The sequence below is a fragment of the Agelaius tricolor genome, unplaced genomic scaffold (genome assembly GCF_023055355.1).
Source record: "Agelaius tricolor isolate 1412-34295 unplaced genomic scaffold, bAgeTri1.0.p SCAF_5, whole genome shotgun sequence".
NCBI classification, from domain to species: Eukaryota; Metazoa; Chordata; class Aves; order Passeriformes; family Icteridae; genus Agelaius; species Agelaius tricolor.
Genome location: NW_027269265.1, coordinates 23,492,983 through 23,505,039, shown reverse-complemented (window position 1 = coordinate 23,505,039; position 12,057 = coordinate 23,492,983). Strand labels below are relative to the sequence as shown.

Below are 12,057 nucleotides of genomic sequence, written 5' to 3'. Positions count from 1 at the left end.
TGCTCAGGGTTCCTGTGCTTGCAGAGGAGACGGAGCGGAGGCACCGCCGGGGTGCTGTGCTGCGGACTCGCAGCCGCCAGGCTCCACTGCCCAGCTACTGGAATTCACACACACACACTCCTCTGCCCTGCCACAGGCGTTCAGCACTCTGCATAAGTCATTGCTAAGTGCCCGCAGAACAAATTTGTATGTTTAACTCGTGCTTCAAACCGAGGGCACCTACATCGCCGCCCCAGGGACAGCACGGCCCTCGGGAGCGCCGGGCCCGCTATACACAGCCTAGCTTGCAGAGCGCCTGGCGGCACCCTACACACAATGGAAGCCCCGGCGCCGGGCCCGCTGCGGCTCCCGTGTGTGGCCAGCCCCGTCCCGCCTCCTGCCCCTGGGAGCGGGGCGGGCGCGATATGTATGTCTGTATGTCTGTCTGTCTGTCTGTCGCTCCGGACTCGCCTCGGCCCCGCGCTGCAGGCAGCTGTCCGCCAGGCGGCGCTGCCACCCGCCCAGCGGGGCGCTCTGGCGCGGCGCTCACGCTCGACTGCCCGGGGGGGGTGGGGCCTCACCGCGCAGGCGCCGTGCGCCGCCCGCCGCCGCGGCCTGTGTCCGCTCCGCGCTCCGCCATGTACCCGGCCTGGGGCTTGTACGGGGCGGCCGGGCACTACCCGCCGCCCCCCACCTCCATCCCGCCCCCGCCGCTGCCCATCCCTCCCCCCAGCGTGCCGCCTCCCGCCGTTCCGCCGATGCCGCTCCCCAGCTACCCGCCGCCGGGGCCCGCGCCCCCCGCCGCCGCGCCGCCGCCCGCCGGTTCCTCGGGGTTCCTGAGCCTGCAGGAGCAGCACCTGGCCCAGCTGCAGCAGCTCCAGCAGATGCACCAGAAGCAGCTGCAGTCCGTACTCTTGGGTCCCCCGCCGCCGCCAGGCCCGCCCCCGCCGGGGCTGCCACCGCCGCCGCTGCCCGGCTCCTTCACCGACTGGCAGCAGCAGCCGCCGGTGCCGCCGGTGCCGCCGCCGGTCCGCAGCTACCAGAAGCAGTACGGCCACCGTGAGCCGCCGCCGCGCAAGCCGCCCCCCGCGGCCCGGGACCGTGACGGGCAGGAGCCGCCGGGCGGGCACGGCGACTGGGGCGAGCCGGTGCCCGCCGAGCCGGTGCCCATGGACATGGAGCTGTCCTCGCCGCCGCAGTCCCCGCAGCCCGGCGCCCAGCCCTACCTGCCCCCCGCCCAGCCCTACCTGCCGCCGCCCCAGACCGAGCCTTACCTGCCCCCCGCCCAGCCGCCCCCCGCCCAGTCCCCGCCGCTCCAGCCCTACCTGCCCCGGGCGCAGCCCTCCCAGCCGCCCCCCTCCTTCTCCGAGCCCCCGCCCTCCTACCTGGAGCCCCCGACGGCCACCGCCTCCCAGCCCTACCTGCCGCCTCCTGCCCAGGGCTACATGGCACATGCCCAGCCCTACCTGCTCTCCTCCCAGGCCTCTCCTTCCCAGCCCGCCCTGGCCCCCTCCATCCCTCCCCCGGTGAAGCCATCGCAGGCTCATTTCCCCCCGCCCCAGACGTCCCTGCCCCCGCCCGCCGCTGCCCCGCCGGAGGCCGCGCAAGGTGCCGCCAAGGAGGGCGGTGGCACGGAGCAGCCGGACCCCTCCACCATGACTCCCCAGGTAAGGCCACCCGGCTGGCAGCGGTGGCGATGAGCCGCTGGGTACTGAGTGTTGCAAAGGTCCCCGAGTAAGGGCAGTTAATAAACATACCGTATTTGCATAATATTGAAAGGATTTGGACGCAATCCGTGGAAGTGTGACAATGGCACAGCTCAGGGGAACCTTCATAAAGACTGATTTATCCAGTGGTGTTGGTAGCTTGGTGGTAGGTTGGTAGGGATGCAACAAATTGTCATTTCCCGAGAAAAATTGTTTAGGGAAAAATGTAAATCCTGGCTGGCTTTAATTTTCTTGAGCGTGCTTTAGTCTCTGGAGAATGTATTCCAAAGTACAGCGTGTGTGTGACCCGCCCCTAACCCCTGTTGGCTTTGTCTGGCCAGTTGTGAGATGCAGCAGTCTGTTTCCTTCTTGCAGGTTGCAGGATGTCACTTGCTTTTAAAGTGTTGAGTTGCAGTTGTCTGCCTGATCAGTGTAGAATGGTGACTATTTAGTCTTAGCACACACAGTTAAAGCTGCAAAAATGTTTCTGTTGCAGTACGTACTTGCCCTCTACTTACACTTAATCCCCCGTTTTGTGCTACATGTGTTTGATCTTCCAGTATAAAATTCCATAGGGCATTGGAGGGAAATGTTCTGCAATGCCTTGAAGTGAAAAATGTTATAGCTGTGTGATTTTTATGTGTACACTAGGGCCAAAATGCTGCAAAATGTTTGTGTGCTTCACTTCCTAAATGAGACCAGTTCCAGTGAACTTGATGGGACCATTCATCTGCATTGTCAGGGACAATCCAGGCTTGAGGTTCAGCATGCACAGTGAGGCACGAGTGTTGTGAGGCTCTCAGCTGTGTACATGGTCAGGCAGATTCACTGAGGCTTTTGCATGGGTTTAGAGTTATGTTATTGGCATCCACCTGCAAGAACAAAATTGAACTGCATTCTTTGAAATTCCTTTATTTAAATCTGTTTTTTTGGTAAATTGATCTTAGGGTTCTGATTTGAAGCTAGGTTTGCAAAAATCCTATTGTGTCATATTGAAGTCACTGACACTTTAAATTTGCTGATTGCTGGAATATGCCATTTTTACATTTGTACCATATAACTACTGCCTGGCAAAGTAGTGCTTTCAGTTCATTTCACTTACTTTTATGAAGGTTTTGGACAGTACTAATTGATCTTTTACAGTGGTAACAACAAGATTTAATTTTTTAATGACAAAAGCAAAACCTCAAAAAGTCATGTGTAGAAAGTGGTGTTAATTTGGTATTGAGTCAGCTTGTTGTCTTCTTAAATTATTGAGCTCAGTGATAAAATATCTCCAGAAGAGTTGCAAATAATACTTTATTGTGGTGCACACATGGAAGCAGCAGAACAGTGCTGAAGTTTACATTGTCTGGTTTATGAGTGTTTATACAAACAGCTTCTATTTTGAGTAGTTTGCTTGCTCTCATTCACAGTTCAGTGTTAATTCAAAAGGAATATATTTTCCTGGTCATAACTTTGTTATAACAGACTGATATAATTTTGGCTATCTTAGGCTGTAAAATCAGACAAGATTTGGAGTAACAAGTTTTTACACTATAAGGAATAGGAAAGCTAAGTGTAGTGATGCTTTCATGCCTTTTAGTAATCTGAAAAGCCAAGCGAGGAAACAGCGTAATTTCTCATTGTAGTATCCTATTAAGCTGTTGTTTAAACTGGCAATTGAAAGCAATTATTTCTGTTCCTCATCCCACAGTAACAGTGGCTGCAGACGAATATATCAGTGTTTTTCTCTTAACTCAGAAGATATTATGCAATTTGCCATGAGTTGGTGTTTTATTATTTTCCTTTGCAGTCTAAGATACTGTTCTTTGCCTTGACAGTATCATGAGCTTAGTGTAGTTTCTTCCGTGGGTATATAGTTTGATTAAATTGCTGGATTCTTGTCAAATCTGGTTAAAATAACTGTGGTATTTCCTTAATGTTCCCTCTGATATTTGGGTAATGTGTGCTGCTATTTGTTTACCATATCACAGACTGGGTAAGGTTGGAAGGGAGCAGAGAGGGTCATCTGGTTCAACCTCCCCGCTCAAGGAGGTTCATCCCAGAGCACATGGCACAGAGTTGTGTATTCCAAACAGTTCTTGAATATCTTCAGTGAGAGACTCCACAGTCTCTCTGGGCAATCTGATACAGTGCTCAGTCACCTACATGTAAAAAATCTCATATTCAGGTGGAACTTCCTGTGCATCAGTTTCTGCCCATTGCCCCTTTCCTTGTCCCTTGGCACCACCAAGAGCCTTGGCACCCTCCCTTTAGATACTTTTGTACATTGACAAGGTCCCCTCTCAGTTGTCTTCTCATGGCTCAACAGTCCCAGCTCCCTCAGCCTGTTCTTATTAGAGAGAGATGCTCCACACCCTTGGCATCTTCATTGCCCTCCACTGGAGTTGTTCCAGGAGTTCAAGTCTCTCTTGTGTTGAGGAGCCCAGAACTGGACAGAGCACTCCAGGTGTGGCCTCACTAGGGCTGAACAGAGGGACAGGATCACCTCCCTCAACCTGCTGGCAATGCTCTTCCTACTCCAAGGATGCATGGGTATATCTGTACCCATAAATATGCATTAATCTACATCTGTTAAAGCTACCTCAGCTTTACAACCTCACCATTTAACAGACTGCTGCTCTCTTTAAACAGCCCCTTTGTTTTGTAGAAGGTGCTAAATCATTCTTTTGCAGTTTTCACCTGGAAAGGACATAGTATCCCCCAAAACAGGTATTATGTTATGGCCTAAGGTCACCTGTATTAGCTTTGGAGTAGTCCTTTGGTGTGGACTTCACATTAACTTATTTGGTGCTATGTCCTGTGGCCAGGAGCTGATAGTGGTGGTTTCATGTTCCTGTAAAATGCAACAGGCATTGTCTCTTGGTCAGCCAGAGATGGAAAAGGCCTCTGTTGATGCTCGTGTTTTCCTTGGGCTAAAGGATTATAATTGGACTTGAAAGATGACAAGTCCAGTTGAATGACAAGTCATTGTGAGGAAGTGAGCACTCAATAACTGAATTCTTCATCATGAAAAATTTTCTACACTAGCACTTCTGTTTTGTTACAACTAAGCTGTAAAGATCTACCTTTCTGCTTTTCTTATACTTTCCAGATAGCACAGTAATAGATGTCACAGACTCATCTGCTGAAAATAATAGGTAATTATATTACCATAGCTCTGGAAAGCCCATGTCATGTTATGAGTTCTAGCCCTATGTCCAGTTGGTGGAACGAGGAGGAAACAAGATGGATCTGTGGAGACAGCAATTTTGTGGCAGTAGAACATGTGCTCACCCATCATAGCACCGAGCACCATGATGACAAATCACCTTATAGTGAGTGCCTTTTGAGATGGATAATTGAATCAGGCTTTGTATAGCTGGGAAAGTATGCTCCTCCCTTGAGTTGCACTTATTTCAGCATGTTGTTGAATGTTTCTGACAGTCTGTGCTGCAGTGTAAATGCATATCTTCCACCCAAAACTATGGAACTCTTCTGAGACATATTCTTGTTAAAAAGATTCATGGCAGGAATAGTTGCATGATCAATTTAAAGTCTGTGAAGCATAGTCTCTCATTTCATTGACCTAATTTTCAAGTTACAGAAGTATTTAAAAAAAAAAATACAGCTCCATATTTGTGTTACCTACCAAGAGAAAACATAATTTCTGATCTGAGCATGAGGTAGGTTTCTAGCAGAAAGTTACTCTTCTTCTAAACCTATTTAAGATGGGCAGAGTGATTAACTTGTGAGAAATCTCATCAGACAGCACTTGCTGTTTTGATGTTGTCACACTTTTATTTTGAAATGCCTGCACCTTTGGATTCTTTTCTGACTGGGCTTTATATAGGTGTTTTTTCTTAACTGTGCATGCTTGGATGGAAAGGAAGAACAGAAGGTATAAAGAATGGAGATCAGTCACAGATTCTCAGAGGTAATGAAATTGAGAGCACAAGAATGGTTGCACTAGGTTAGACCAAAAATTAGAGTACTTTATCATTCTGTCTTTGATGGTGACTAAAAGCAGATGTTAAGAGAACAACTTAAAAATCAAGGGTATAGCAATACTTTCCTAGGATACAGGAGCTGCCTTAGCTGTAAATGGTGTATTTATTTTCAAACTATGTAGATTTTTCTGAGCTATGACTTGAATCCACAAAATTTTAGCCCTCAGAGAGATCTCTAGTAGGGACTCTGGTGGCACAAGATCATGTCAGGTGAAGAGTAGCCTCCCACAGATGTCTTTCTATTAATTTGATGACAGATATTTCTCATATTGGAAGAGAGATACAGAACTGTTGGTTCTCATTCATGCCTCTTTAAGACACTACTGCTTAAGTGTTGAGATACTTATCTCTAGTCTTGTTCTTTATGTTAGTGGCAGCTTACTTTTTGAAGCTTCTGTCATCTCCCTTGAGTACTCTTAATTCTACCCTGAAATATTTAAAACTGAAAGCTTATTATTTCTTAAACAGATCATTTTTTTGGGATGGAACCATATCCACTTCCCTCTTCAACTGTTGAATGAGTCAGAATTAATGAGAATTCAGATTATACATAATCTTCAGTATATACTGGCTCTGATTCTTCTTTTTCTTTCCATAGCTTTGTTCAAATATCTTCACCACAATTTCTCAGCTGCCATTTTCAGTCTACTTGATATCTGTGTTCTCTGTTCATCCTCTTCATCTCTTCCGTACATTTCCTTCTTTTTCTCTTTACTGTAGTTCTTAGTTATAAAAAGCTCTAAAACCAATAAACATGGTACTTATAGCTTGTCTGTAGTCATTTTGCTTATTATTGCCTGTGCTCCAGATTTTTGTTAGTATTGTTTGCTATAGTTAGAGAATAGTAAGCTTGTTGGGGTAAAAAGTAAATTCTGTTGTGGGTTCTGTGCATCACATAACGGTTTATGAATTTTGATTTAATTTTCTGACATCCGTTGCAATACTGTTGCTGAAGAAGTGAGTTTTTCCTCAAAACAGTTTTAAAAACTTTTCTACAGTATGATTCTAAGGGCTATCATTAATGATTTTCTATTGTTTTTCTTGTGAAACTTAGAAAATCTACATCTATTACAGGAACAGCAGCAATACTGGTACCAGCAGCACCTGCTTAGCCTGCAGCAAAGGGCAAAGGCCCATGCTCAGGGACAGCAGCAGATGAAAAGTCCAGTAGTGAAGGATGAGCAGAGAGCAAAGTCTGAAGAAGAGAAAATGAGTGCTTCAACTCAGCAGTCTGAACCTCCTGCTCTTAATGAATCCCTGCCTCCAGCATCCAAAGAAGAGGAGTCTTCTCTTACATCCACTGAAACTCAGGTAAGGCTTTGTAAAGTGATGCCACTCCATTTGTGTCCTAGTTGAGCCAAAACCCCAGGAAAATTAATGCCATCAAATTCTCTTGTATACTTTGTAACAATAACTAAATGTTGTGAAGCAGTCTTAAAAAAGAACATTTGCTAAAGCTGCACCAATTAGAAAATACACTTCTTGTATGTAAAATTACATATTCACCCACACATGCACCAAGCAAGTCTGAGCTGACTCCCTTGCACCATCCACAACATTGTCTGTGAGAACACCTCATGATATCGAAGTGCAAAACCAGGTAGGTACTCAGTTCTTGAGGAATGCTATGTTTAAGACACTATTTCTTAATTTCTCTCTGGCACTTTGTGAATTCTGGCTCCCCTTCTTTCTGTGTGTTAGAGTTGGTCTGAAAGCCGAGAATTTTGCACAGAGGTTTTTTAATCAGCATGCTTAGTAACAGTTACTGTATAATAGATGGAGGTCATGATTGATGTTTGAACAGTGTGTGCTCCACTTTAACTTACAGCTTGCAGGTTCCTACAAAGTGACAGAAATAATGCACTTGGAGTTACTTTATCTCATAATGAAAAACCAGTTTCCCATTGCATTTGCTGTGAGTGGCAGATAACAGATTTTCATTACTCTCTTTCCTGTAGGTAGTTTCTTTATGTATGAATAACTTAATTGCCATCAGCCTAGCCTTTAGATTAGACTGTTCACATTAAGAAACTATATGTTCACATTCAGAAAAGGTGGGATAAAAATCAGCCTTCCAAAAGCTGTGGGTGGCTGGCACACTGAAATAGAGTGATAAAGTAAGGAACAGTGAGAAAGTTCCTGTAAAATGTGTAGTGACCTAGTGTATTTTTTTCTGACAGACGCAACTTTCCTTTGTTTATAGTATTTACCTTTTTCTGTAGCTCAATATTGAACCTCCTGATGACCCTGAGGAGGATTTGAGATTGCAGCAATTGCAAGCAGCAGCAGCTCAATGGCAGCAGCACCCCCATCAGCGGGTTGGGTTCCAATATCAGAGAATAATGCAGAAGCACGCTCAGCTGCAGCAGATAGTACAGCAGTATCAACAGATCATGCAACAGCCTCCACACTTAGAGGTGAGACACTAAGGAGGTGGTTTGATATACATCCTGGGTGACCCAGCACTCACATTCTGCTGAAAAATACATAGTTGAATAATTTGTAATGGTTGGCTCATTTGTCTGGCTAATTTGTCTGCTTGGGTAGAGGTTTATATCCTCTGCCCAAGGAGGTTTATAAATAAACCTATAAAGGTTTATAAATAAACCTATAGAGGTTTATTTTTTCCTACTGTCACTCAACTTCAGAATGAAGAAAACATTGGCAGATGGTGATGAAGCTTCAGTAGGATGAGAAATACAATGTTTTACACTTCTTATGAGATTTTTTCGGATGTACCTAGGTGATACAGGAGCAAAGCTGAACACAATATTGAACTTACTCAGCTTTGAGTGTTTTGCCACTGGAGAAACAATTCAGAAAAGTCATGTAAACAGATGATTTCACAGAGTAATTTGGAAGCTGCTCTATTTTACAAAAATAAATATGTACAATTATAAATGTAGATGACAAAAATAGACAGGAAATGTAGTTTTAAAAATCAGTATCTCACATTATTTTTAACTCAAGTAATCAGTTGAAACCTTTTGTAACCTTTAAGCTTTTAAGTAGAAGTTGATTATTGTATTAGAGAGTTGAGTCAACTCTTATTGGGTTGGTGGAGTTTGTACATTAGACATTTCTTGGTAGGTTAGGCTGTCTGCGTTTGTTCTTGGTTTGGTTTTTTTTTAATCTCTTTGGGTAAACTTTAAAAATCTCAGGCAAAATCAAGCCTGATATCCTCACATAACGAAAGACAGAATTTGAAAGAAGCTTCATTTGTGCAAATAAGATCTGGCAAAGGCTTAGAGAAAAATAATGGCAAACAGCTGAGGCAATTCTGAGCAGATTAATAGCAAAAACTGAAACCTTGAGAAATAGACACATAATGTATATATGTGAAGATTGATTTGAGCTTTATCCATTGTTAGGATGCAGTAATAATACAGTTTATACAGATTATAGGTTTCTTCAGCTGTCCTGTTCAAGTCTTCTATACATAGATATAGACTATAGTCATAAAATATATAAATTTTCACAATGTCTTTAGATGTCACTGTTGGTGTTCACTTTTGTTTTGGTGTAGTTCTTCCTCAACCTTGCACCCAAGTCATCAGAAATTGTGATAAGTGATACTGAAATACTCGGCTCTGAGAGTAACTGACTATCTAAGGTATTTTGAACCTGTTCTTGTCATCTCATTGCAGACAATGTCAGTGGACATGCAGCTGCGACATTATGAGGCACAGCAAAAACAGTTCCAGCAGCTTCATAAAGATTGGGAGCGATCAATGAACCAGCAGTGGCAGCATCAGCTTCAAACCTACCCTCACAAAGACCAGCTTCAAGAGTATGAGAAACAGTGGAAAGCATGGGATGAACAGATGAAGGTTACTCAGTCACATCTGCAGGAAAAAGTGACCTCACTCCAAAATCTGAAGAATCAATATCCTGCAAATGTGTCGCTGCCACCTCCATTTATTCCATATTCCCAAACTGGTCAAGGTGGCATTCCTATTATGCCTCCAACTTTACCTTCAACTACACCTCCACTGGTTCCCCCGCCTCTCTCTTCTGTTTCTCAGTTATCCAATTCCTCTGTCCCTTCAGGATCCAGTTCTCAAAGCAGTCAAGCTACTGAAACACCAAGGCCAGCCCTCCTTCCCACCCCTGGTACCTATGCATCAAAAATAGCTAGTTCAACTAGCTATTCACCTTACCATTCTCAAGCAGGTTCATCCTTTGGCTCATCTGACCATGGAAAATCTCAAGGTCATCTTAGTAAACAAACTGTAAATATTTCATCTGAACAGCAGTGTGGGGAACTGAAAGGCACTTCTGCAGTGTCTTCGACACACACACCTGTTGTGCAGGATAAACCAGTGAGGTCAGGTGGATTGCTTCCAGATCCTCCCAGATCAGCACGTTTTGAAGGCCCTAGAGGCCCTAGGTAAGAAAGTTTTTGTTGATTTATACATATTCCAGGCTACAAGATTTTCAGAGATTTATTAAGAAATGAAATATATATCTTTTTCTCAAATCTTTTTGAGGTTGTGGGAAGTGTGTATTTCAGTGGAGGTTTTGTTTTTAATGTATGTACACCATACTCTCTGTATTTATATTTTTAAAGCAAGGATACATAGATGGCTTTCACCTGAGCATAATCTAGAGTACTTTGCTTTTTTTTTGGGGGGAGGTAAAGTGCTTGAGGATGCTGCCCCTTTTTAGTCACAAAGACACAATGCTCCTTCTTTGAAAATAGGAAAGCTGTTGTAAATATTTTATGTCTTTGCTGATTTTATACCTGCTATATAATTTAATCCAAGATCTTGGTTTTTTGAGTGTTTTTCTTTAATACATGATACCAGGGTTTAAAAACAACATCTGTTCTATCTGCTGGTTAGTTCTAGATGGGTTGGTGTGATGTCTGCACAATCAAAGGGCAGTGGTGTTCTGCTCAATTGTTTCTATCCTTGCGTACTCTGCTAGACTTTACAGTAATATCTTTGTGGTTATTCCCCTTCTCTTTGCTTCCAAAGTGATCAATCATGAATAATAATTTGTGAATTGCTAGCAATGTACATGAGCTTTATATAAATGAAACATTTTTACCTCCTGGTAGTTTTTAAAAAGTGTTTCTGGTCTGAGGATTTGTTGGATGTACAGTTCTGAACAGACTGTTTTCATTACTTGCTAGTGCATGTCTTTTATGTGTGTTGGTTTAGAGCTCAGTGATATTCAATGATAGGCCCAGGTTGTCTTTCTGGGCTGTGAGCAGACATTTCTGGTTCATGTCCAGCTTTTCATCCACTGTAATCCCAAGTCCTTCTTGGCAGGGCTGCTCTCAATCCCATCACCCAGCCTATACTGAGACCGGGGGCTGCCCTGACCCTTGTACTTGGCCACATGAGGTTCCCTCATGTGTTCACATGGGCCTACTTCTCAAACTTTTCTAGGCACCTCTGGATGGCATCCTGTCCATCAGGCATGTCACCCACACCACTCGGTGTTTGGTGTCCTCTGCAAGCTTGCTGAAGGTGCACTCAGTGCCACTGTCTACGTCATTGATGAAGATAAAAAACAGTGTCCAGTCATCTGAGGGACACACTTATCACTGATCTGTGTCTGGACGTTGAGCCATTGTCCCCTATCCTCTAGATGCGACCATCCTGCCAGTTCCTCATCCACTAAATAGTCCCATCCATCAAATCCATCTCTTTAGAAAGAAGGATGTTTTGGGGGTGCACGGAAAAGGCCTTAAAAAAGTCCAGACAGATGACATCGATAGCCCTTCCTTTATCCATTAGTCAATCCATCATAGAAGGCCACTGGGTTGATCAGGCAGAACTTGCCCTTGATGAATCCGTGCTGGTTGTCTCCAATAACCTCCCTGTCCTCCATGTGCCTTGGCCTAGCTTCTTGTATGATCTTCCCAGGCAGAGGTGAGACTCACAGGTTAGTTTCCAGGGTCCTTCTTTCTACCGTCTTTTAAAACAGATGCAGTGTTTTCCTTCTCACAGTCACCAGGTACTTCACTGACTGTCGCCATTTTCTAGATATCATGGCTTGGCAAGTATGGTAGCAAATTCCCTGAGTATTCTGGGATGTATCTCATCAAGTCACATAGACTTACATATATTCAGGTTCTTCAGGTCATCATGAACCTGATCTTCTCTTATTGTGGGAGTGACTTTGCACCCTTAGTGCTTGTTTTGCAGTCCATCCACTCAGGAGGCATAGGGTTGTCAGTGAAGACTAAGGCAAAAAAGTTGTTGAGTATCTGAGTCTTTTCCTCATGCATTTTTACCAGTTTGCCAGTTGTGTTTATCCAAGGGGTGCACTTTCTGTGACCTTTCTTTTCTGGCTGATGGGCATGCTTTGGCCTTCCTGATTCGTCTAGTGATGTACAACTGTGAATCCCAGACATCTAAGCAACTTGA

At 44.6% G+C, this 12,057-nt stretch overlaps 1 protein-coding gene across 6 annotated transcripts in view; it reads left to right on the top strand.

The window, feature by feature from the left end:
• Positions 1-552: 552 nt before the first annotated feature.
• Positions 553-12,057, top strand: part of YLPM1 (YLP motif containing 1) — a 45,677-nt gene continuing 34,172 nt past the window's right edge. For 4 of the 6 annotated variants that reach the window (XR_011679168.1, XM_071426803.1, XM_071426801.1 and 1 more), the window contains exons 1-4: positions 553-1,646; positions 6,752-6,988; positions 7,900-8,094; positions 9,325-10,067. Coding sequence is in view for 5 of the 6 variants with exons in the window: in XM_071426803.1 (XP_071282904.1) it covers positions 618-1,646; positions 6,752-6,988; positions 7,900-8,094; positions 9,325-10,067 (2,204 nt within the window). In the remaining variant the exon portion in view is untranslated. The remainder of the gene's footprint in view (positions 1,647-6,751; positions 6,989-7,899; positions 8,095-9,324; positions 10,068-12,057) is intronic. The other 2 variants (XM_071426804.1, XM_071426802.1) reach the window with 2 other exon arrangements.